We start from the raw sequence: 25047 nt of genomic DNA, 5'->3' as shown, positions 1-25047 counted from the left end.
CTCGCTGCAGAACATCAGCGTTGTATTTGCATTGATGGATCTATAGGGCCCTTGTGGCGGAGCAGGAACACTACTTGCTATGATACAGCGAGGCCCTTTGGTCTCCACAATTAAGCCCTCTCTCGGCCTGATCACCTCTAATTCCTTTATTAACTCCCACAGAGGTCATCACATGCACAGTCTTGCAGCATGAAATTACACCTAATGCCCGGGAAACTCATTATCAATAAAATCACGAGCGTGAAGGCAATTACAGATAATAACTGTGTGAAAGAAGTGCTGATGTGTGTGTGTGTGTGTGTGTGTGTGTGTGGAGCTGAGTGGGACGTCGGCTGAATGGACACAGTGCTTTTATTTCCACGGGACGGGCCTCCCAAGGACAAAGAATTGGGCCAGACAAAGACACTATTAGCCCGTTTTTGGAAGCTTTTTTTGTTTTGTTTTGTTTCTCATGGCGTCTAATCCTGCCATGCAACAGCACACAGCGCAGAAACAAACAGGGGGAAGAAAAAAAAACACACACATCCGCCTCAAAGCATGGCTTTATAATGTCGGCGGTGCAGATAGATGAAAACATTTGAGCGTAGATCTCACAGGGAAACAAGCAGCAGTGTTATTCCATTTAAAGTTTGAATGCCAGACCCCCCCCCGGGTGGTTTTCTAATAAAGTGAGCCTTTTGTAGACGGGCAAACATTTCACAACAGGAAACAAAGGCAGCCCATTCTGGAAATGAGCAGGCTGAATATAACACTGACCATTTAACAGGGAGCATCACAAACACTTGGCCGAAACAATTAGCAGAATAAACACTTAACACTGTATCTTTTTTTTTTTCCCACAGACGCTTTTCAGCTGTGTCATCTGGATACAAAGTGGTAATGGGATAACAGACAAAAGAATGAAAACACTGAAACTTCTCGTTTTGCTCCTCAGGATTTGGTTGTTTTCTACTACAGCTGCCATCAGTACTATTCCTTGCCTTATCGCTCTAGCACGGTGTGTGGTCGAGCTTAAAAAATTAATCAAACTCTACGTTACTTTCGGTTCAATGTTTTGCCCAATGACACGTAGGGCTCTATCTTACACCTGTCTCAAAGCGGAGCACAGCGGCGCACAACAGCGCACAACCGAGCAACTGTTATTGCTACTTTCAGGCAGACGCAGTTGTCATTTTCACGCTCAGCGCCCACGATGTATAAGTAGCATATGTTCTTGCACTCAATCTGGTCTAAAGGTTCCTCCTCAGTTAAATAGGTTACCAGTGCATTTGCTCACATGCATTTAAATGGAGTCGTTGATGGGACAGAGGTTTAGGAGACCGGGCCCACCTGGCTTTTAAATAGAATGGGAAATGACTCTCTGTAAAACGGACCTATTATTGATCAAGAGACTAAATAAAACCCCTTTGTCCCTTGCGCTCAGATTATATGCTGTTTAACTAGCAAAAGTGGAGTTGAAGACTCTCTAAATGCACTTGCACTGTAGATCATTTAATAAGGGGCCCACATTGAAGATTATTCTGCGATTAATGGACGACTTCGCAGCCACAGCCACCCTGTAGTGTGCCAAATTAAGCAGACTCTGAGTGTATCTGGATATCGATACATAACGGCATGATATATAATGTATATCCATGATAACTGACAAGACTTGGGAAAAGTGGACCAAGGTTACACTTGTAAAGTATTGCATAAAACAGGTGTGTGTACCGGTGATCTTGGCCTGGGTGGTGTCCTTGGGTCCCGGGGGGAAGAGCAGCTCTCCGTGCTCACCTCCAGACAGAGGTCCGTACTTGATGCGATAGTTTTCCACCGGCGCTTGACTGTTCTTCCACTCGAGAGTGATACTCTCGTCCGTCAGCTCCACTGTCTGCAGGTCTCTGGGGGCGTCCAGGTCTACAACACAGACACGGACCAAACCTTAAGACTGACAATTGGGGGGGGGGATTTTCCTTGTTTTGCTTTACTTGGGTACTTGGGAAGACATTTGGTCTCTCAAGGAACACAAACCAGCAGGTTATCCTTACAGCCATACGTAAAGTGTGTGTGGTCCAGCCCCCCTCCCCACCACCTGAAACACAGCTCATTAAAATGATGGTAAACAGGCTGTGCCTGGTTCATGTAGACGGTTGTGATGTAACAGGTTCGGGTAGATACATTTTTTGGCCTCAAGATCAAATCGTCATTTCAGTCTCACCTGTGAGGAAAGACTCGTAGACAGGAATGCTGGTCCGCTCTCCCCTCCGAGCCGACAGGGACACCTCGTACTGGGTGTCGGGGGTGAGGCCTCCCAGGTGGTACTGGGTGTCAGCGGAGGAGAGGTCCACCACGGTGCGATCAGTGGGGTTGGAGCTGGGCCCGTAGGAGACGCTGACCCCGTCCACCTCAGCCACGGGCTGGGACCAGGTCACCAGTGCCGTGGTGTCCGTCACGTCACGTACGTCCACCTGGCTGGGGGCATCGATCACTGGAGAGGTAAGGGGTAACACAGTGATGGCTGTTAATTCCAATGTCCTTCTGCTCGGATACACATATGATCAGGTGCATATTTCAACGATTGTTGCAATTGAAACTTGATAGACATTTTTGCACAAAAAGAGGAGTGTGGATTTCGTCTCCTATCACTTACATTAGAAATATTTGAATGTCCAAAGACTAAAAGAAAAACCTGTTTCTGTGTTCACATAGGTAGCCGTTTTAAGACAGACTAGAACAACTGTGACCCTAACTGTAGGAAGGTGCAAGAGGTTTAATTCTAGTCATGCCTAATATGTCATGTGCCCTGTCAGCATAAAGCTTTTGTTTAAGTTTACATACAAGATTAGTTCGTTTTTTTGTCTGTTTTATCTTATATCTTGAACTTTATTGTAATGTTACATTTTCTAAGATGTTAAAAAGAAATAAACATTAAAGGGGAGACACATGCAGGTGAATGGGGTAAAAAAGAAGTACTTAGAAATCCCCATGAAACTTCCCCTGTTGATTATGTTGAAATGTTATGTTTCCATATGCAAATGACTCATTATCTTATTAAATATGTATAAATGTGAACATTGGATAAAGCCAGGTTCAAAATTATTTTTTCATTTTGTTGACATATTAGAGTCAAAGGTGTTTACAGAGGGGATTTTAGATATCTATCACGCCATAAATCTAAAAATACTTTCAAGAGCCATAAAAAAACAATTTTCTCAATGTTTTTAGGAATAAAATGTTCTATATAACACGTTATGAATGATATATGAGCAAACCCCCTCTGTAAAAACCTGCAGATAGGAATGAAAGTGAAAGGTTTGGTGTATTTAAGAGCTACTGAAGTGAGGATTTCTGGCTCAGAGTCTAAGAAAAAACTAATTTTAAAGATATGTATCGTAGAATTACATACATTTACTATTAAGCGACCACCACCACCATGAAACATGCTAACCTGTGGTGAATTTCAGAGAAATCTACGAACTCAATTAGACAAAGTAGTAAAATAAACACCTAAATGTTTATTTAGGATGATTTCTTTCTACTCGTCTAAAAGAAAACATGATATTGAAGCAAAATAATTCCAAATCTAAAAATTGACCAGTGCAAGAAAATATTTTTTTTTTGCCTGAGTGGTGGAATAGGAGAAATAAAGAGAAGTTGCACCATGTAAAGCCAACTCAATAACAGTACATAGCTGCACAACAAAGCTGTAAGTTACCCACAATTAGCAGAATCCCTGAATTCTTTCCTTGTGTTCAGTCTGGGTGTGTTCAATTCCAACACTTTTTCTTTCGATTGGGAATTGGGTTGACATTTTTTGTCACGTTTATATCACTGGTGTTGATGTTTTGCCATTGATGGCTAGATGGATCGATTAACTCATTGATTGATTGGACCAACAAAGGACGATGAAGGTAGGAAGGAGATGGAGGGTTGTTGTGGGAAGGAGTGTTATATGCATGAATACAGTCATTTCAGCAATGCAGGTGCAGAAAATATTACAGCCCTATTGCATTTATGAGGCTATTTAGACTATTTACAGATCAAATCCCCGTGCCATGAAGGGTGCCTTTTCACCGACGCTGAAATTGATTTGTCACATGTAAGCAACTTTAGGAAAGTCAACCTTCTGCGTGAGGCTGATAAAGTGAAGAATCTGTATTTGAGCTTAACACAGATTTGTCTTCTGAGGACGCTGCGAGGGTGTCGTTCAGGTGTCACGATACCATTCTCCTGGGAGGCCGCCGTCCCTCTGAGCCTGACAGCTTGACTGACTGGTGCCTCCCCCACATGGTGGGTTGGTTGGAGGGGGAGGAGAGAAGGGAGAGCGGAGGGACTCGCTTCACACAATTAGCCCCTCGGCATGCAAATCCCACAGTACGAGCCCACAAGCCGGTGTAATGGGAGACATTAAGAGAGCCTGAGTGACACAGAACTCTGAACCTCATAATCCAAGTAGTGCTGATACGTGGGCATACATACAGTACGTGTGTGCACGAACTGTGGATATAACAAAAGGTCATCCATTTTGACATTTTCTTCCATATGGTGTTAAAAGAAGAAATATAGATCACGTCATGATGATGTGATTACAGGAATAGTTTGGAGTTAGAGAAATTCAATAGCACTCTAATATGTGTCTGCTTGATATGAAGCTGGAGACAGTTAGCATAGCTTAGCACAAAGATATGAGTTAATCTTCAACTAACTCTAGGGCAGAGAGAGAGTTTTTCCCACAACAATGTTCTATTTATTTAAATGTGTATTCATCTCATCAGCTTCCCAACCAAGTATCCCTCTCTATCTACAGTGAAGACCCTACTACCCTTCCTTTCAATATATTGTTCTTCACTGAGGCTATATATTGAGGCTATATATTTTGTGGTAACATGAAAGGGATTAATTTGAAACTATTTTCTTGCTATCATTATGGCAGCAATATGCTGCTGTATGATTGTCCCTTCAATTTGACTTTTTTCCCAAGGAAGGAATATATCCATGTAATGGGGATTTAGAGTGTAGAACAGTGTGTGCTACTCATAAGAATAAGGGATCCAGTCATCAAAATACAACAGGCATAATCACTGCACTTCCTTTTCTGTGGAAATGTAACAAAAACCCTTAAATTTACTCCAGCTGTAATTTACCAGCCCTGCTCGTACTGCTGAGTGCATAAGCAACGGTCACGATAGGCCTCTAATGGCTCTTCCATGCATGCCTCTGTTTATCCTGGCAAAGAGTGGACCATTTTCGCACCATAAATAAGCAATGAAGTGGCCTGACCCACTGCTAGATGGAGCTGCCATTTATTAAACTTTGAACATTGCTGCGCTTGTTAAATATGCTCTGTTGAAACAGAAGTCTCCCGGGGCTTACAGCCACCGAGACTATACTTACAGTATATAGAAAACACACATTTAACAACTCCATCAAGAAATGGAGAAGTGTTTTGACCTGCCCCCCTATTCAACACCTATTCAATAACTAAAAATAGCCCGGTGGTCAGTGGTTAGTCTGGCGGGTGAATCCACGAATTCAACCCTGTTTTCATTCTTTATATTGATCCCCAGCCCCGAGTTCCACAGAGCGTTACACTCCATTGGGCTTTATAGCCCCGATGCAGCTATGGAGCCATCTCACAGCTTGCCAACAGGGCGGGAAATCCATATCTGTTTTTACTACCCCGCCTAAATCACAACAATGCAATGAAGTCTAATGAGCTAATCACTCAGGGTTGACATGTCGGGCTGTTTTCAATACACCGTTGGGGGTTGCAAGATGGATAACCCAGACATATCGAAACCAATGAACCTACGCAAAGGTATGAAGGTGACAACCTGTTTTTGCATTATATTTTGATGGCTCAAACCTTGATCCCCCCCCCCCCCCCCAATCTGCAGCACTGGGTCAGAATGGGGAAAAGGAGTTGAGGTTTATTCTCTTTAATTGTGGTTTGAATATAGGATTAATACAAAGAAGTTGAGATTTAATCGATAACATTGATGTTCAATTTTTACCTGCCTTTCTAGAATCCATCCCTCTAGTATGAATATGTTTCTGTATACATTTCATGAGGGGCAAAGTATGCATCAACACTAATGAGCTATGGCAGACCAGCAGTAGAGAACATACCATTTATACCATCAAGAAAGATGTACATCCTGCTGGAGTGAAACCATTCCAGTAAGTCTAAAACAAAAGAATGATAAGCCGGTTAGCAGTGTGAATGTGTACACTCACTTGTGACGACGTTCTGGGAGGCAGGCGGTCCACGCTTGTTGTTCTTCACCACCTCCAGCTTGACCTCGTACTCCTGGCCGGGGCCCAGGCCCGACTGCTCAAAGGTGGTCTCTGGACGACTGAGGGAGTTAAGAATCTCACCATCTTCTTCTTTCTGCCAGCACCGAGAAACACCATCAGCCACTACAAAGACTAGTCCTGGCATAATGTGTGGAGTGGGAGGGGGGGGGAAACTGCTAAATCATACATAATGGCGCTCTGGGTGGCGGTTGGACTTAAGCGTTGACAGGGGACTCAGTTTAATATAGTGTGGCTTTGAGTAGACCCCAGTAGCACTGCTAGGAAACGTTTCCATGAGCACTCAAATGGGAAAATAAAGCGGTACACAAAGAAAATGTATGGCAATCGGAGCTGTCAAAACATGCTAACTGCTTTGTTTTTGCATGCTGGCTCGGCTGAACCATTTTCCACAGGAAACCTACCATGATCCTTGTGTATGCACATTAGGCAATTATTTAATTTGAAGTAGGGGCAGTGGGTCGTATATGGTTTCTACCAGAGGAAAATGTGCATAATAGTGCAGACTGAGGTAGCCTCTATAGGTCAACCGTTAACATATTGGGAAGCAGGACTCACTGTGTTTCTGAAGATGAGGTTCCAGCCATCAAATGCAACGTCCAACGGGTCCCACTGCACCTCCACTGATGTCTCCCGCACTGACTTGAACTTAAGCCCCTCAGGCTCAGGCAGATCTGGGACGCATAGAACAAAACTTTCACTACATTTCATCTAGATACTATATTGATACTAGATATTATACTCTGTGTTTTGTGACAGAGGAGATTGACATACGTGTAGCCACTCGAGCGCTGACAGGAAGACTCCTCTTGTTGTTGAGCACAGCATAGACGCTGATCAGGTACTCTACGCCAGGCTCAAGCTCCCGAATAGTGGCCATCTTCTGGTCCCCGGGCACCCGAGCGTCCAGCTCAAGACCTCCAGGGGCCGTTGGGACGTAGGTGATGAGGTACTCGGTCACACGCATTTCATTCTCCCAGGACAGGTCCACCGTCTCTGGGGTGACCTCCACCACTGTCAGGTCCTTGGGTGGCGAGACTATGGAGAGACACTGAAAATCAGTGGTTTGTACTGAGGTTGATTTTTTTAATGTTAGTAACATGGGAGTTCTCTCCAAGTTCTGTATGGTTTAGAAATGTGGGTATGGGCAGATGAATTGACTTGCTGAACATGTTGTGACATTTTGAAAAAAAATTAGATAACATCAAGATAGTGCCTTGAGAATTTGGATTGAAGTGACTTCATCTAGAAAATATGTATAAATATAATCTGAAGAATGAGTACAGGATTCAGAGCCATGTTGACATGGAAGTGTAAAGCTCACTGAAGGCTGATGTTATACAAAATGAGTTATTAAAGTAATAATAATTTCATTTAAATAAATGTCTGTGGACCCTACTGTATGTTGCAGACGATTTGTTCTGGCTACAATGCTTCTTTCTCTCGTTGTAAATTCACTCATTACTGCAGTTTTTCCAGTTTTTCCAGAAATAAGCTAAGCAATATCAACCAAATCATCAATTCACTGATGTTAGTTTTAATGGGAAATCAAAAATAGTAGTAGTAAAAATAGTAAAAAACAATCTTCAATCATCCCTCAAATCATCGATATAAGATCCGATCGCCAATCGGCACAAGCTTTACCGGTAGTACAATGAAGTAGACGATGGGATGAATTATTTTAAATTAACCTGTGGAAAGCAGCACAGCATGCATGCATGGTCTTGATTACCTTCAGAGCAGTCCTCTCCAATGAAGCCCTCGTTGCAAACACATACTCCGTTCTCACAGTGTCCCTGGTTCTGGCAGTCATTTGGGCAGGTCAGTATGGAGCAGTCCGGCCCAGTGAAACCTTCATAACACTCACAGTTGCCATCTACACAGTAACCTCGATCAAGACAGTTCTTGGGACACGTCTTCTCACTGCAGTCCTCACCAGTGAAACCCTTGTGACAAACACATTGTCCGTTCACACAGTGACCGCGGTCCAGGCAGTCATTAGGGCAGGTCAGCTCGCCGCAGTCTTTACCAGTGAAGCCGACGAAGCACATGCATTTGCCGTCCACGCACTCTCCGCGGCCCATGCAGGCTTTTGGACAGGTCTTGATGCTGCAGTCCTCCCCGGCATAGCCTCTGTCACACATGCACTGTCCGTTGACACAGCGGCCACGGTCTTGGCAATTGTTAGGGCAAGAGAGCTCGCTACAGTCTTCACCTTGGTATCCTACATTACATACACATTCTCCATCGATGCACTGTCCCCTGTTGCTGCAGTTGTCAGGGCATGAGAGGATTGAGCAATCTTCACCCTCAAATCCTGGATCACAGATGCACTTCCCGTTAAAGCAATGGCCTCTCTCGTTGCAGTTCTTGGGACAGGTGAGCTTCGAGCAATCCTCTCCACTGTAGCCGGTCTGGCACACACACTGGCCATTCACACACATACCACGGTTGTTACAGTTGCTAGAGCAAGTGAGCTCACTGCAGTCTTCGCCAGTGTAGCCATCTTCGCAGTAGCAGGTGCCATTGATGCAGCGTCCGCGGTCATAACAGTCATTTGGACAGATGAGTTCGGAGCAGTCAAAGCCTGTCCATGGCTCGTCGCAAACACACTCGTCTTCTACACATCGTCCACGTCCCAGGCAGTTATTGAGGCAGTTGGTCTGGGTGCAGTGTTCACCGATGAAGCCGTCCTCGCAGAGGCAGGACCCTTCGACACAGTGCCCATAGTCACCGCAGTCCAGCAGACAGAGCTCAATGCCGCAGTCGTCACCTCCGAAGCCCTCAAAGCACTCACATTTGCCATCCACACAGCGGCCCTGGTCCTGGCAGTCGTTGGGGCATTCTGGTTCGGTACAGTTGGGGCCCTTCCATCCAGGTTCACATACGCAGCTGCAAGTGTCGGTGCTCCAATTCCCACGGCCATTACAGTAGGGCTTTGTGGACACTTCACCTGGGGGAGGGAAAGAAAGAAAAACATAAGCATACGAGATTTTAAAGTTTTTAAATATATATATATATATATATATATATATATATATATATATATAAGTCTGTAAATATCCCTCCCATGCATTTTGATGCTTTTAGTGTCTTTAAAAAGGCTAAATAGTGGCTAAACGATACTGAAAAACCTCATCATTCCGACTAGTGCACCTTTACAGCCTGGTTGTGTATACTAACGCTCAAGTGACTGTTATTGTAGTTTGTTTATAGCTTTTCACTTCTACAGATTCAAGATCCAAGCTTCAAAAATCCTGAAAGTGGTGTTCATTTGTAAAGATTAATTTGCTGAGAAAAACATATGTACCATCTTTTGTAAAAATATAAAATACATTTTTGACTGCATTTAAAATCAGTCCATTTCATCAAACCATAAAAATGTATTTACAGAGACTGGAAATCTTCTCGACGGGGTGAATGTTTCCAAACTTGATGATGCATGGAAGGATGCTCTGACAACCCATAACTGACAGTCGGATGCTAAGAGGCTTTGCACTTACAATGATGTTTAAATTCAAGTCATGACAGGAGATAAGCCGAAAGCTTGAACAATATCATGAGAATCTGTTTGTTTGCATTAAATGGGTCGCTGGTCTACATTAGATTGTGATAAGCAATGTTAGAAGCAATATGTCAGTTTCTGCTTGTTACATGCGTTTTTCAAAATAACCCTCCATAGAATTTACTTAGTTTAAAGGTTTACTTTATAAACAAAACTACTTGGTAAGGTTTAGGAAAAGATCATGTTTTAAAATGTGTATGTCTGTTACATAAATGGCATCAGTCAATGATGGAAGTTACGTATCAAAAGTAATGTAATAGGTCAATGTTGACTTGGTTTCACACGGGTCACAAACAGCCGTCTCACCGTCTACTAAGGACGTGGAATGCACTGCACTTAGTTGGTTTTAGTTTTACCTTTTAGACAGAACCCACTCGGTCACCTTAGGCAATTACGCATCCTCTACATCTCACATTACCTGTGGTGTACCGCAAGGTTCAATTTTAGGTCTAATTTTATTTTCCATATACATTGTCTTTACATGTTTATTTCTATAGTGTAGTAAAAGGAAGGGAAAAATAGAACTACAGGGTAGGATGATACATCTGTGAACCTATCCAGCCATTTATACAGCCAATGTTTGAAATGATTGCCTTGACCAGTTTTTAATGCTGTGCTGCATTTGTTCCCTTAACTGAAATCCATAATTCACAGCCTTCTGCTCTCAAACTGGCAGCACTTTAGAAACTTAGAATTTCACCTGAGTTGACTTCATGTATAGTAAAATAGACACACACCGCCGTTACAACACAGACATTACAGTACAACAGCACATAGAGGGAAAGGTATAGACCTACCCGTAACCTGAGCTCCACAGCAGCCCGTCCCACTGCTGCACTGCTCTCTCAGACTAGACAGCTCTGACTCCAGCATCTCCAGCCTGTTCAGGATATCCTTGATGTCCGGCAGCTGGTTGTTGCAGCCGCACGCCTGCTTGGGGATATTGATGCGGTGGGTGAAGACGATCTGATTATCGCCGTCCACCGTGTGCTCCATGTGCTCGGTGTTCTGCATGTCCATCGGGGCGCCCTTGTGTTTGAGCTCGGCTTCGCCAGGAGATTCAAGGTCCACGGAGCAGAGGGATGTGGTGGGGACGTTGATGTTGTAAACGTGGTTGAACACCACTGGCTGGTCCGGTTGGGGCAGGGTGAGGTTCTCCTGGGTTTTCGTAGGCGCCAGAGCATCCCTACGGTGGCGGATGACCTTCTTGACCAGGCCGGCGGTGGACAGCTCGAGGAGCAGGGCCACGGTCACGCAGCCGAAGATGAAGCCTTTCATCCCCATGACGACACCCTGACACTAAGGAAGTAGCAGCTTCGTGCAGACTATTCAGGGTTCAAATAGGTGTTCTTGTCCTGAGTAAAAGAAAGTACAGACAGAAGGGAAAAATTAAGAAGGGCACTTCTTTCCCGTAAAGACATAGTTTGTCTTTACACGTGCATCACATAGAAATCTACGCAGAATTCTGGTGGATATTCACTTTTCTGGTTTGCCCTTGCCATTCAGGATACATTCATTAATATACTCTCACCACACATACATCCACAACGGGGGCCAAAGCTGAACTTAAATATTATAGTATCCCACTGAAAACAATTAACCTTCTTCTGTTGCTCCCAACAAAAGACCACTTCCAATCCTGTTGCTGCCCCTGACCCACTTTAGGCCCCTCTGCTCTTAGAGGCGGAGACACACATTTAGCAGATGACATTCTTCTCACAATTCCTTTGAGGACCAGGGAGCAGCAGCCACCGCAGGGGCGGCGTGTGACCTTGGCTATCTAAGACTTTCTTTTCTCCGGCCACGTTGAAATCAGGTAGCCACGGACAGCCCCAGCAACAACTGTATGTGGGGAGCCTTCTCCGTCTTTTTCTCTGAAGTCCAGGCCACAACCCAAGCTGGCAGATTATTACCGGTGTATGGTTAGACCATCTGTGGGATTCCTGTAAAGCACAGAGGTCTGCACAAACTTCCCTACTACCTGCAAACAGCCAGGTCAGCATTCTGACTGCTTTCTTGACAGCCAATGGGTTTTCTTTCATTTAAAGTCTGTTGGAAAAAAAAGGTTGTGGACTGGAAGCCAACCATAAGACCTGTTTTTTTTTCTTGCTCTTTAATACATTAAATATAAGGGTTGGTTACAGGTATGTTCTTGCAGTTACATAATGTGTTAGTTATTGATTTATTTACTTAAAGCATTTAGTTTCCTTTAATAATCCTGTTTCTACTGGTTTTCTATCCTGAAAGATGCTGAGAGATATAAAAAGTACAATTCTTAGCCTGTCAGTACTGGAACCAAAAGGGAGAACAAAATTATCAGTAGAGATGCCATGCATGCAAAGTGTCTGGCTCAGCCTCAGTTTATATAAAGCCTTTTTTAGCCCACCTTGTCAGAGATGCTGACACCAATCATTTCCTGCCTCTAATAAAACCAATGTGTGCCTTGGCTGCTCTAAAGGTTAATAGCAGCTGTTAGCAGCCAACATGAAAATATCTGGATAAGCACATAGGATATTCCAAACCCTGCGGTGGATTATGTATGAAGTGGTTTCATTTTCTCTCCACTACACCTGACTTAGTGGCGCTGATGTGGATGCAGTAAAAAACATGGGGCGTCTTTGCTGGCCATCTTCATGTGTGCGGGAACCGGGAGGCTGACAGTCAGCAGGTAATATTCCAGCAAGAGGTGTTCGGTCTCCTCACCCCGGCCTGACGTGTGATTAGGCAAGCTGACAGATGAGCTCAGCTTGAAGCGATCCCACTGCTTCAACGCACACACACATGCACCCTGCATCCCCCCAGCCCCCTGATTAGACAGGCAAGGATGAGCGCCTCCATGATGGGTCGACTGTAAAAGTGCTAATATGACTTGCTGATGGGAGCACTAAGGATCTGGGCCCTCAGGGGTCCATCCCACCCCCGCCACCCTGCTTCTCATGTCACACATGCACATCCACGCGCACACCAATACAGCCACACCGCTGTGCCCAAGCATCACAAACTAGGGATTAAATCAACAAAATAGCCAGAAAATTGCTTTGAGTTTCTGCTAAGGTTTTAGTTCTGGGCGGATGGTTGGCTTTCTCACTTTGAAGGCTGGCTGCTCTCCACATGGACTTCTGAGCAAGGCAACCCTGAGAGACCAAAGCGCGCTTTGTTCGAGAATCTGTGGCTCTGGCAAAACTCGGCTTTATTCAGAAATAGATGAAGAGAAGAGAGTTCCACGGAATCTGAGAAGAAATCTGATTTGACCTTTTCTCCTCTTAGATGGATTCTACCACTCTTAAATATGAATTACAACAATCACAATAAGAGAATCTGAGTGTGACGCTGAGAAGCAGAGAGCTGATTCCCCTGTTTGGACTTCCTTCATAAGCACCATGTGGCCCTGGCACTATGCTAATGCTGCTGGTTGCTGGCACTGCAGACACAGACTTGATACAATCTGACTGCTGCTGCTTTGTTATTCCCTCATTTGGTTTTGCTGTATAGTTAGCTTCTCAAACAGTAACAAAGCATGTTGCCTGTCTTGTGGTCGAATGTTAGGCGATTTTTTTTTTCCAAGAGAAACCAGCTGGCATACACACATTTGGTGCAACTGATCTAAATGACCCTGTTGTGAATGAGCGAAACACTTGAAGTTTTATACCTCACACAGTGGAGAGCTGGAAAGATCCACTTGGCATTGATTTCAAAAGTGATTAGGTCTCTCACTGTCAGGAATGTTAAATTCCTTTTATGGTGTTGTTGTTTTGGGATTAAAGGTGACCTGACTTTAAATGGAACCCTCAATGCATCATAACAACCAAATTCACAAAAAAAAATGTAAAACCAAAATCTTGGTTTTAAAACTTGGTGTTTGCATTGCATGTGTCTGCAAAACCCCGGATACGCTGAATGTCGACATTTCTTAACCAGAAATACATATTAATGAATGTGTTTCATATCAGCCTTGTATTGTGCGTCTCACAGAGGTTAACATGTGATTAACGTTGTGATATGATTGGTTAAGTTTATGCAACAAAACTAGTTGGTAGAAGTTAGAAAAAGATCATGGTTTGTGTAAAAATGGTAACGTGCAACGTAACGCGACAACGTAACGCGACAACGTAACGCGACAACGCAACAAGATAACGGAAGAACGCATCATAACAACGTACGGTAACGTAACAAGATAACACATAACGACTTAACGCCACGACGTAGCCACACGACGTAGCCACACGACGTAGCCACACGACGGTACAACGCAACGTAACAGAACGGAATAACTGAACCTAACAACTGTAAGTAACGTGAATAATTAACAGCAGACTTTCTTCGGGGCCGATCACACAGAGACACGTTACAACAGGCACGGACGTTTCAAAAACGCCCCTTGGCAAGTCGGACAAAATAGCTGATGAGCCAATTGCGCTGGGGTGCAAAAAAAGTGATTCAATGCAGACATCGAGCTCTTTCTGTTGCTCTGTTGTTGAATGAGGAGGAGGGGAAAATTATATAGTTCATTGTAATTAACTATTGCTAATATCAGTCTCGTTACAACCACATCTACCGGCATCAAAACAGGAAGTCAGCGGTAAAGTAGTAAAGCCCACCTCTTGCTTGATTTGATTGACTGCCTTGGTTAAGTGTGACACTGACAAGTTGAAAATATTTTAACGTTTATGTGCATCAAAAAAACGCCTGAATAACGCAACGCAAAAGAGGAGCACACATCAGGCATGCCATACCATAGGAACACAAAAGTTTTGCCGACGTCGCGTTTCTGGCGATGCGTCTTGGTGTGATCAGCCCCTTATGCAGCATTACATAAAGTTAGCATTTACTTTTGGTTTCACGTGGGACACAAACGGCGTTCTTGTGGGTGATAGTCCTGTGTTTGTTTGACCCATCCACCACCAATGCCATATGCCCTTGTGGACTTTCTTGCTTGTTATTTTGTTATTATACCACAAAGCTTCTGTAATGGTCGCTCCTTGTACTATGTCACTTGCCCTGATCAAAGGCAAAAATGTCATACCAATTCAACGTATTAGTATGCAGAAACGTCAGGGTTGTGGGGGGCTGGAGCCGATAGCTGGCAATGGGCAAAAACAGGGTACACCCTGAACAGGCTTTCACAGTGCTGACACATAGAGACCGACTGCCATTTACACTCACATTCACACCTCCGGCCAAGTTAGAGTAATTAACCTAACCTGCATGTATTTGGATTGTGGGGGGATTTAATTTCATTTAAAATTGACCGATATTAGTGTTTTCTGATGTGGTGGCCCTGTTGACAAAACATCAGTTTTCAATGCCTTTTTGAAAAATCCATTTGAAATGTTTCATATAATAGTTTTCTGTTCTGTCTCTTGAATGGCTGAGGTTTGGGCAAGTTTAAGCAAAATACAACTATTAGGGAAAAGATATTAGGGAAAAAAAATTAGGGAAAGATCACAGTCCCAGATTAAAGAAATCTTAGATGCTTTGCATGGACAACCACCCCAATTAGGGAGGCAGGAACCAATACCACTATCAGGTATAGGTCTGATACTGCTCTCATACTAGTAAAACTACTGTGATACAACCACACCCGATAGCAATGCAGATCCAGATCCACAACATGCATGAGAGTGGTATGCACAAACCTTCCAACAAAAGTTGATACTCCTTAATGTGTATGGGGCAGAGGAAACAGTCACATCCAAAGAGTCCAGGATTGACAATCCACAGAGAGTTGCTTCTTTACATAAGTCCTCTCATACATCCTGATTTTTCCATTAATGTAATGTAAAAAACAGCAGCGGTAACTCACTCCTTCCTGACAAGAACAAGTGTTTTCCAGCATGTCCCTTTCTTTAGCTTCCATGTTGTGCAGGTACAGAACCTTACACCTTGGGTACATCAGGAGAACGCATTTATTTCACACAAAGGCAGACCAAGGGGATCAAGATAAGAGTTAAACAAGGGCAGTCCAGTCAGTACAAAACCCTATGAGTTACTGAATATCCCCAGCCCAACATGGCTTGGATCGTATTATCACTTAGCATTGGTCATGTCTTGTGGGTGATAACAACACTGTTTCAATGGAAATAAATCAATCCCTGTTGGATGATTACTTTAGCAGCATGATCGTTTCCTCCTTTTAGACACAGGTTTTACTTTCAGTTGGTTGAGACATTGATGGGCAGACTTTCTGTCTGGGGAGGATTGTAGACATAACTTTCTTTCCAACTCAGTCATGGACCCATGCTGCCAAATGCAGTTGTTACTGTGGTTAACCTTTGCTGAGAATCCTAAATGGCAGCTTTTCTATTGCTGGGAAAGCAGTGGTTATCTGTGCAGCCATTCTGAAGATAAAATGCAATTTGTTTTGGGACGAAAGAAAGGCGAGTGTTATCCACAGCAATGTGTGGTCTGTCATTTAAAAGCAAACGTGCTGTCAGTGCTTTTAATGAAAGGAAAAGAAAGAATGGTAGCAAGGATAGACTGGCAATCTGGCAGACAGAGCATTTTCCAGGTGGGCCGACACAACTGTCTTTTCATTTTTTTTTGTCTCACCGCCCCATAAAACAGGTAGATCTCATTGTTGTTTTTTTTCTTAATTGGCTGGCCAAATCACATCTTTATATACTTTGCCCTTTGGACTCAGGGCCTTGATTCAACAAGGTATTTGCAAAAATAGGATATGGAAGACGAATAAGACAAAACGCAAGGGATGCGTGGAAGACATCCGGGCCAACAAAAAGACAGCCCAGAATGTTAATAGCTACGGACTTTTCAGACCCTTTAAGCGACTTGCTGCTCGCTGAGTAAAGATCAGCGGTCAGTCGGCAGCTTCTCTGGCAGCAACATCTTTCATCTCCTCTCTCGCTGTGGTGGAAAAAAAATATATATTTACATTATATTATGTTATATTATAACATAATATATTACTATGTGAATAATATATATTACTATGTGAACTATAATTATATATGTCTTAAAAATAATATGTCTTGCAAAAAAGTACTATGAAACGTATGACGTAAAACGTAAGTCTTTTTAAATGCTTTATAATGTGTTGTGATTATGGTTGTAAAGATGATAAATATAGCTATAAGCAGATTAGTATGCATTGTATGTGTGTCTATGGCATCATAGACATGAAAGTGCTACTTAAAATGTAATTTGTTTTAGCAGAAAATAAAAGACAAGTGTCATCAACAGCAATGTGTTGTAGGTCATTTCAAAACCAAAAAAACAACACGCAGGCAACAAAAGGAAAAGAAAGATTTGCTAACTATCGCTGCATAATGGCAGCAGTGAGTGTGTCTGATTACTCGACAACAAACAATTTGGATAATGAAGTGGCGTGCCCCCCTTGGTGCGTAAAAAGCTGTAAATATTCAACAACTACAACTCAAGTCCCAGGACTGTATGTTAAACAGGTCTGATAGGATGTGCATGCTTTCTTTTCATTTCTGAAGAATTTATCAAGCTTGCCTAGTTTTGTGGGTCACCCATGACAAAAACTCAGCTTGCCTTCTTTGGTACAGTATCCAAATCTGGGTCGCTGGTACAAGGACTGAATGAAGGGTTATTGTCTGGGGCTCTTTTTACCTTGAGACACTGTCACACTAACAAGGGAAAGGGACCAAGAAATGGGCCTCTGTCACGGACACTCACTGCCATGTCAAGAATGATGATATCCCACTTTAAAGGTGCAATGTGTAACATGTAGCCACATGCTCCAGAATGGGGGGGGGGGGGGGGGGGGGCAGCATTTCCCCTGTACTACTGAGTCCATACAATCTAAATTTACAATAATCAGTTCTAAAAATGAAAAAAAGCTGAACTCCTAACTAACAGTAGAGATCTCTGCAATACAGACACATAATGTCAACACTGTAACCTCTTCACATTCTTTACAATGCACATTTATCCCAAAGAACCACATATGTAGAATTGGAATCTGCTGATGAACATGTTTAGCGCAATCATCTTCCCTTGCGAGGTGAAAGAAACCTCCCACATACGTCCTGAGCTATAGCAGGTGAATATTGATTTAGATCCCTTGTCTCCACCAAGGTCAAAGCCAGAGAGATAGCGAGTTGCTGAGGAAGCACTATAGTTGTGAGTTATAATCATCAAACACAGAAATGAATTTCCAGGAAGAGGCATGGCTTGAGCCGACTGCCCGACGCGCGATCGATGGCGTCGTTGTTGCATGGCAGAAAAGGGTTTTCAAATTATTATCACCTCGCGCTCTGGAAGACACACGCTGTCTATCTTTTTCCACCCTTTATGACCAATGCGGCCATCGCTGTTGTGCTGAACTACACAACCCGCCCCTCAGGCAGAGTAAAGAAGCAAACTGCTGAATTTTGGAGGGATGCTGTATTAGAAAACAAGACGAAGAGGCAATCAGTTTCGACTCATTTCATGTGAGGGAAACGGCTGAGGCTGAGCGTAGGATTTGGTTCGAATGTGGCAGTGATGTGGTCAGGTAATGACATCGGCACACGGCTAATTGTCTCCTCTCTTCTCGGGAAAATCTTCTGTCTTGTTTGAAAGCAAGTTAGGTGCAGCAGGTCCCAGACCAACATTAATGGTTATTACAAATATGATCTGAGCAGACAAATCTGTCAGTTCTCAGGTCATGGAACCAGCATGATAGATACATTTGATAATTTAAAGTATAAAGCTCCATTACAGTAAAGGTTGTTTTTTTCTTTAATTGTGACTTTAAAGCTGCAATATTTCATATTTTTGGTATTAATAACAAATCATATTGTGAAAGTGGTCATTCATAGTAACCAACCCAACTCTCTTCAGCGCTATTTTTAAGATGGCAGAATGCAGACTTGGCTATTTAAAATTTGACCATTGAAGAGGCTACAATCAACGCTTTTTTTTTTGTCAAGTTGCAGTATTTTTCACTACATTCTGGTATAAAATGGACCAATTTTTTATTGAATAATTGAGAATATAATGGGCAGATTAATCCTTGAAATGATATTGATGAAAATAATCATTACTTGCAGCCCTAAACTCGTAGTCTGCGACTATGAGGTGACAATATGTCAGTGATGTGTGTACAGATTCTTTTGCTAACATTCAGAGGCTGAAACGTCTATTATTGGCTTTCAAGACATTTTCTTGAAAAATGTGCAGTAAAATCACTTGACAACTTTGCAAATGACTATTTATGCTATAGTGTGAATACAATAACTCATGATGCCCAAATATAATCAGAGGATTATTTTCACTGAGGTCCAGATGACACTTGAAAATATCCAGGCAATGTGGTTGCACTGGTGAATGTAAATGTATGTAATATCCATAATTATTTTCAACCTCTGACAAAGGTCCTTTGCCTTTGAAGTGTAAAATCTCTCTATCCCCTCTCACGCCTAACAAATCTGACTGAAGGCACTGAATCAATAAAGCATATCAATATTTCCACGACAACATGCTATCATTATTTCCCAGATGGTAAACAATTTATGATGATTTGACTTGCTAAACAGATATGAAATGGGGAATACACTTGTTTTTGATGGATGGAAAGAAGGCTGGTTTCATCAAACCAAAGGCTGTGCTCATTGGCTCTCCGCTGTGACCCCATTGGATTTGATGACACAGATAGCGGGGGAGTGGTGGGGGTTAGTGTGTTCATGGCTGATAAGGCAGACGGGGAGGCTGGATCTGAGATACCGGCAGAAAACACTTATCTGGGTACTCAGAGAGAGCGCTCTGCCAAGGCTGAGCCCTATCGTGCTCGCAGAACAGCCAGAGTGCTTTGGAGCCAGAGCTGACAAGTCTGACTGATACCGCCCCAAAAAGTCTATTTTTTCAACCAAAACCAATTTCCGACTTTGACACTGAGATACGGAGAAAATTAATGTTGAGTGAACGAGTGTGCTCACTGGGTCAATTGCACAGCAGACAGTCAAATCTCAATTTACTTTTTATTGCATTGTGATTTAACTCGCGGCTCGTCCTGAGGCCCTTCGATATTCTTTATGGCTCTTCCCCCGCGGCGCCTCCGTCTTGCGCTGCTGTTCTCGCTGGGTCCAGATGGAGAGGTCGGAGGCTTGTCCATTGTTCATGAGCTTTTTAACATGCCGGGGTGCTGGTGACCTACTGTTTATTAGCCTAACCCCCGTGTGGTGTGCAGACTTGGCAGTCTCATGTGCAGCCTTTACAGCACATCGACCTGCTGTTTTCTCCAGACGCTAGTAATCGTGTAGCCCCTCCATTCTACCTACTTCCTTCCTCAGCTTTCACACTGCACCGCAATCACTATAAAAATCTGGCTCGTATCTGGCTGCTGCCTGTGTCGAGGTATTGATGTCAACTTCTGGGACTCGTCTAAACTTACTATGTAACTAACACCTTCCCTCTCAGGTAAACAGCTGCAAGGTGAAAGCCCCAGTCTCCCTGCGATCTCAAGAGAGCGTTTGGCTAGTGACTACTTGTGAACTTTAAAAAATGGAATTGTTATCAATGTATTTTCTCCAGGGGCACCTACATGCAACATAGAGAAATGTGGAAATGTGTCAGACTGCATGAATCACTTGACCTACAAACTAAAAGATACTACCAACCAACAGAATTTGTTTTTTTGTACCAAACAAAACTATTCTCATTCTAAAGGACAGACAATCACTACTTTCTACGTGGAATATCTTTGACGTTTGAGTTGTACGGTGACTAGAGTGGTGGATTCAGACATTGGAGGGAGAGATTTTTCTGATAAAGTCTAAAGAATGCTGAGTAAACATGTAAGAGGACTTTGTAAGGCCTTTCAAAGACTGCATATTTCAGCACTTTACACTGGAGGTTTATTGGTTACTTCCATTCAAACAGGATGGAAAGGATTTTTTTTTCTCTCCACTATAAATGGAAGCGAGCGTGTTGGCTGTGATACCCGGACATCTGTTTGTCCTTGTCTGTGATAAAAGCCTGAAGCGTGTTGCGTGTCCAAATTGGGAGTGCCTTCCATTCAGACACTTGTATGAGCCTAATGACCCCGGTCCCCGGGGTCGGCTCTTCATTGGCTTCCCTGGTTTTTTACCATTTTCCCTAATTTAAATTGTCTGTCCTTCTCTAAAGGGCCCCCATCTTGTTCCAAGAACATTATGGCTCATGCATTCCAATGTATGAGGTCACTGGTGGAGGCGAAGTGTCGGTGCGAAGTGTCTACCACATGTAATCATCCATTGGATGCCTCCAATGGAGGGTATGGGCAATACAAAGGCATCCCGGAACCCACAGCTCCGAGACTTCCACTCCATTCCTGTTGCATATTAGCATCCGAGGAACATTAAAAACCATCTGGAATGCTTTAAACAATGGAATTCTTTGAGGGGGGTCTTTGTACTGTGGTGATGACTAATCGAACTGGGCCTGAGTGGGGCACAGGAAAATCCAACTGTGGTGACTTTTGTGGGAATCATTGGTGCCTAACAAACATTTATTTGAACAAAGGCATGCTACCCTTTGATGCAATCCTTCAAGTTCAGCCGAGGATGTTAGAATTTGAGAAGACAGGATTCTTGTTCTGTGACCAGATTTTCCGTCGGTGGTGCTAGAGTACAATTCTGAGATTCGTCCAAACCACAAAACACACATTATTTTTAATGTCTATACTTAAAGCAGTGATTTCTGTTTTACTGCCTGACGCTCATCTTTTAACATTAGACCTTCAGTTTCACTGTGCTTAATGTGTCTTTTGGTTTACTAGATTCAAGGTATTTAGAGCCATCTGGACCACAGGTGGTCATATAAACCGGGCAGCACAGTCCAGGTGAAAACATCCAAAGATGTACTCATAAATGATGTGAAATCTAGGGAAATTTTGCTGAACCCCATGGTATTTAAAGACAGCACGGCAATTCACCAGAAACCAGGGACAATGAAGAAGAAAAGAGACAAAGGGAAGGGCAACAGAGGAGGCGACATTGAGAGTCTGGATCAGCCTGAATTAAAGATGATGTTCATTTAATCCAACCCAAAACATCTCTGCATCTCTCCTGAGCCTTGCCCAGCGTGGGTCATCTGAAAAACCCACGATTACTGTTTGCTTTCAATCACCAGCGAAGGAGCTAAGTGGGGTTAAAGACAGTCATCCTCTCAGAGAGCTTTGTGGGGCATGAAGCGTCGGGAAGCAAACAGCTGTCCAAACAAAGGCCTGTTTCCCACTCATCGTTGTGCCGAGTGTCACTGTCAGTGGCTACTCATATGCCTAGCCAAAGTATCATCAAACATTAATGCAACCAAGCCTTTGCTGCCACCGACAATAGGACAGCAGATATGCAGAAAAAGTCAGTGTGTGATATCCGGAATAAGTCGAAATGAGTCAAAAAAAGAAGTATTTCAGATGGATTGAGCTGAACCGGTAAACCTGAAGTCACAGCTGCTTCATTGTGTCCGCATCTCCTCATCATACACAATTACCATCCGGCAGACGCTGCCCTGGTATCCTGTGGGTCTCCTCCATCACAGCCCACCTTATATCTCCGCACACGCCCACATCTCGCTCACCCGTTTACCGCTCACCCTCCGCTCTAACCCTCTGTCACTATGATTTACATCCTCCCCATATCGGGCACCGTAAGGATAGGATTTTTCCGCAAACGGTTTCAGGCGTATACAGTGTGAATCTGTGAGCCCTGCAATAAATCCTGCCTCAAAGAACTGCTAACCTACAAACAGAACTCAGTCTGGCAGGAAAAAGATTTGATGCTAAAAACAGCACATTCATTTGCCGGCAAATCAAAACTGAAAATCATAAGCAGTTAAACGCACCCTTTCTCAATTCATCATTCTTACATTGTCTGGTATGACCAGGAGCTCATGGTGGGGGATGTTAGGAAACTTTATCCAGACTTGGGTGAGTCAGGTCGCTGACTCAGTAGCACTAATGACTCTTCTTTACTTGTGCTACTGTTTGAATTTACCATTAACCCGTAATCGACACTTGTGGCCACCGATGCTGCCGTTTAGCAAAAGTCACACCAGCTTGCTTTAATTCTTAACATTTGTTTGACAAACTCAATGGACACTAAAGATTGTAAGTCCTTTAGCAATCCAGAAATTATATTTCTGCTGTCAAACACCCACATCACCGAATACCATCTTATTTACTAAATCCTCTATTTCATACTGTCTGTTTCTCTTTCTGCGATGTCTGTGTCGGACGCAACTGACAAACAAATGAAGCTGCCCTCAAGATAGGAGACTGGGAAGCACATGGAGAGGGACAGCCATTGCCAGCGTTTGTGTGTGTGTGTGTGTGTGTGTGTGTGTGTGTGTGTGTGTGTGTGTGTGTGTGTGTCTCAGTGAGGCTGCCAGTTTACAGCCGGCAGTGTGAATGCTGGAGATCTGGGAGAGGAACCAACCAGCAGCATCTAATACATAGCAGCTGTCTGTCTCCTGGGTTACACAAGCCTACTGTCTGCTGGCAACCATAAAGTGTACAGCTGGAGCTATTCCGGCAAGCAGCAGATACGGACACACACACACACACACACACACACACACACACACACACACACACACACACACACACTGACCCTACCCATCTTATCGATCAGCATCAGCCCCAACGCATACAGAACAATTCAGTGGATCATCACAGACTTCCCTCTCTGAAGACATTACTCTATTTTACCTGCTCTGGTAATAAAATGGGAAATAGCCAGTAAGTGAGAGTAAAAACTTTTACAACAAAACATAATTGGCGCCCAGTTGCATTCAGTGAAGTACAAAATTCAGCCGGTCTCTGAAGTCCTCCATTGTAAAACATGAGGGTGATGTTCAGAAGCTGCTCTGATGGATGGAAATCCCACATTTTTCACTGGAGGTGAGGATATATAATAGCCAGATTAGGCTATTAGCTGATTAGATACCTGAAATTTAATCGACAAAATCCAATAATTTGGGTCATTTATCTAGCACACATTTTAAATGTTGATACACTTAATATTTGAGGCTTTTGGACAAAATAAGTGATTTGATGTCACTTCATTTTTTTAAATGTTTTGTTGACGAAACAATTATAATCAACAGAAAAATTGCTAATGCCCTTAGTTGTAGCCCTACAGTCAATTTCATAAAAAATGATAATGAAATAATTCCTCCAGAAAGTTTTGATATCAATTTATATAAAAGAGGAAAAAAGCTGAGTGAATGTGGTTGAAGTTATAAAGTTGTCCAGCTTTGCAATGCGTTTTTTCTCAATTATCTTAATTAAAGTCCATTCAGCCCATTCATTCTGCTCCCATTCAAGCACGCCGGCTCCGTGCAGGTAAAGAAGGTGACTTACCTCACGCGCACGATGCTCACAGCTCCTCCACTGATTAGAAAATGTAAGCAGAAACAGGTGTTGAAGAGCGCCTTATCAGCCAGCCCCGGCAAACGTTCTCACCGGTGTGTATCTCTCAGAGCGCTGACAGCTCTGTCATCTTCTCTCTTCCCTCTGTTCTCTTAGAGTGTTTACTCGAGTCCACCTAGAGAGCCGGCTGATGTTGTGCAGCCAGTGAGAAGAGAGAGACGGAGAGCGGCGGAGTGAGAGAAAGAGAGAGAGAGAGAGAGAGAGAGGGAGGGAGAGAGTGAGTTCCCTTTCTCTTAAACAGTAGACCCTCTGCGGTCAGACTCCACTCCCACCTACTGCTCTCTTAAATGCCCCCCACCCATTCACCCTCTCCACAGCATTGTGACTGAAAGCAAAGGAGCTGAAACGGGACGCCTCAAGGCTGGAAAGGGAGAGAAAGAGTGACTGAGAGAAAGAGAGTCGGAACGGAAAGGTGGGGGTTCTGGGGGGGGGGGGGGGGGGGGGGGGGGTTAGACCATTAGCTGCAAATTGCAGCGGGCAGGCCAATGGAAGGCAAGATATGAGTGAATGCAGGGCCTGCATTAACATAGCGTTTAAGAACTTGAAAGATGGGAGTGAAGGGGGAGCTCCATTCGTGAGACTGATGAGGATGCAGACAAACACTGACTGTATAATAAAATGAGCAATGCTGCTATTTTTGATTGTATCGTATAGAAGACGAGTCACACCGAAAAGTGGCACTGTGAAACCAAATCTGTCTACACCAAATATTTGGTCCTAAAAGCTTGACACTATATTGACTACTCTCCAGTCTGGCTGGTATGAGTACTCCATAACTGTACGGTATTGCCAGAGAAAAAAGCAGCACCAAGTAGTA

The 25047-nt window shown here is 43.5% G+C and overlaps 1 protein-coding gene across 3 annotated transcripts in view; it reads right to left on the bottom strand.

Annotated features, from left to right (window-relative positions):
• Positions 1 to 24532, bottom strand: part of tncb (tenascin Cb) — a 49673-nt gene extending 25141 nt beyond the window's left edge. For 2 of the 3 annotated variants that reach the window (XM_068703263.1, XM_068703264.1), the window contains exons 1-8: positions 24162 to 24532; positions 10657 to 11214; positions 8027 to 9247; positions 7069 to 7332; positions 6853 to 6968; positions 6217 to 6370; positions 2198 to 2467; positions 1711 to 1896 (exon numbers count right to left, since the gene is read on the bottom strand). In XM_068703263.1, the coding sequence (XP_068559364.1) occupies positions 1711 to 1896; positions 2198 to 2467; positions 6217 to 6370; positions 6853 to 6968; positions 7069 to 7332; positions 8027 to 9247; positions 10657 to 11143 (2698 nt within the window). In that variant the 5' untranslated portion in view covers positions 11144 to 11214; positions 24162 to 24532. Of the gene's footprint in view, positions 1 to 1710; positions 1897 to 2197; positions 2468 to 6216; positions 6371 to 6852; positions 6969 to 7068; positions 7333 to 8026; positions 9248 to 10656; positions 11215 to 24161 lie in introns of those variants that run through there. The other variant, XM_068703266.1, reaches the window with a different exon arrangement.
• Between the last annotated feature and the right edge of the window lie 515 nt (positions 24533 to 25047).

The sequence above is a fragment of the Cebidichthys violaceus genome, unplaced genomic scaffold (assembly GCF_023349555.1).
Source record: "Cebidichthys violaceus isolate CVI_PGR_0920_01 unplaced genomic scaffold, fCebVio1.0.p SCAF_9, whole genome shotgun sequence".
Lineage (NCBI taxonomy): Eukaryota > Metazoa > Chordata > Actinopteri > Perciformes > Stichaeidae > Cebidichthys > Cebidichthys violaceus.
Note: the sequence above shows the minus strand (reverse complement) of the source record. Positions and strands in the feature narration are given on the sequence as shown.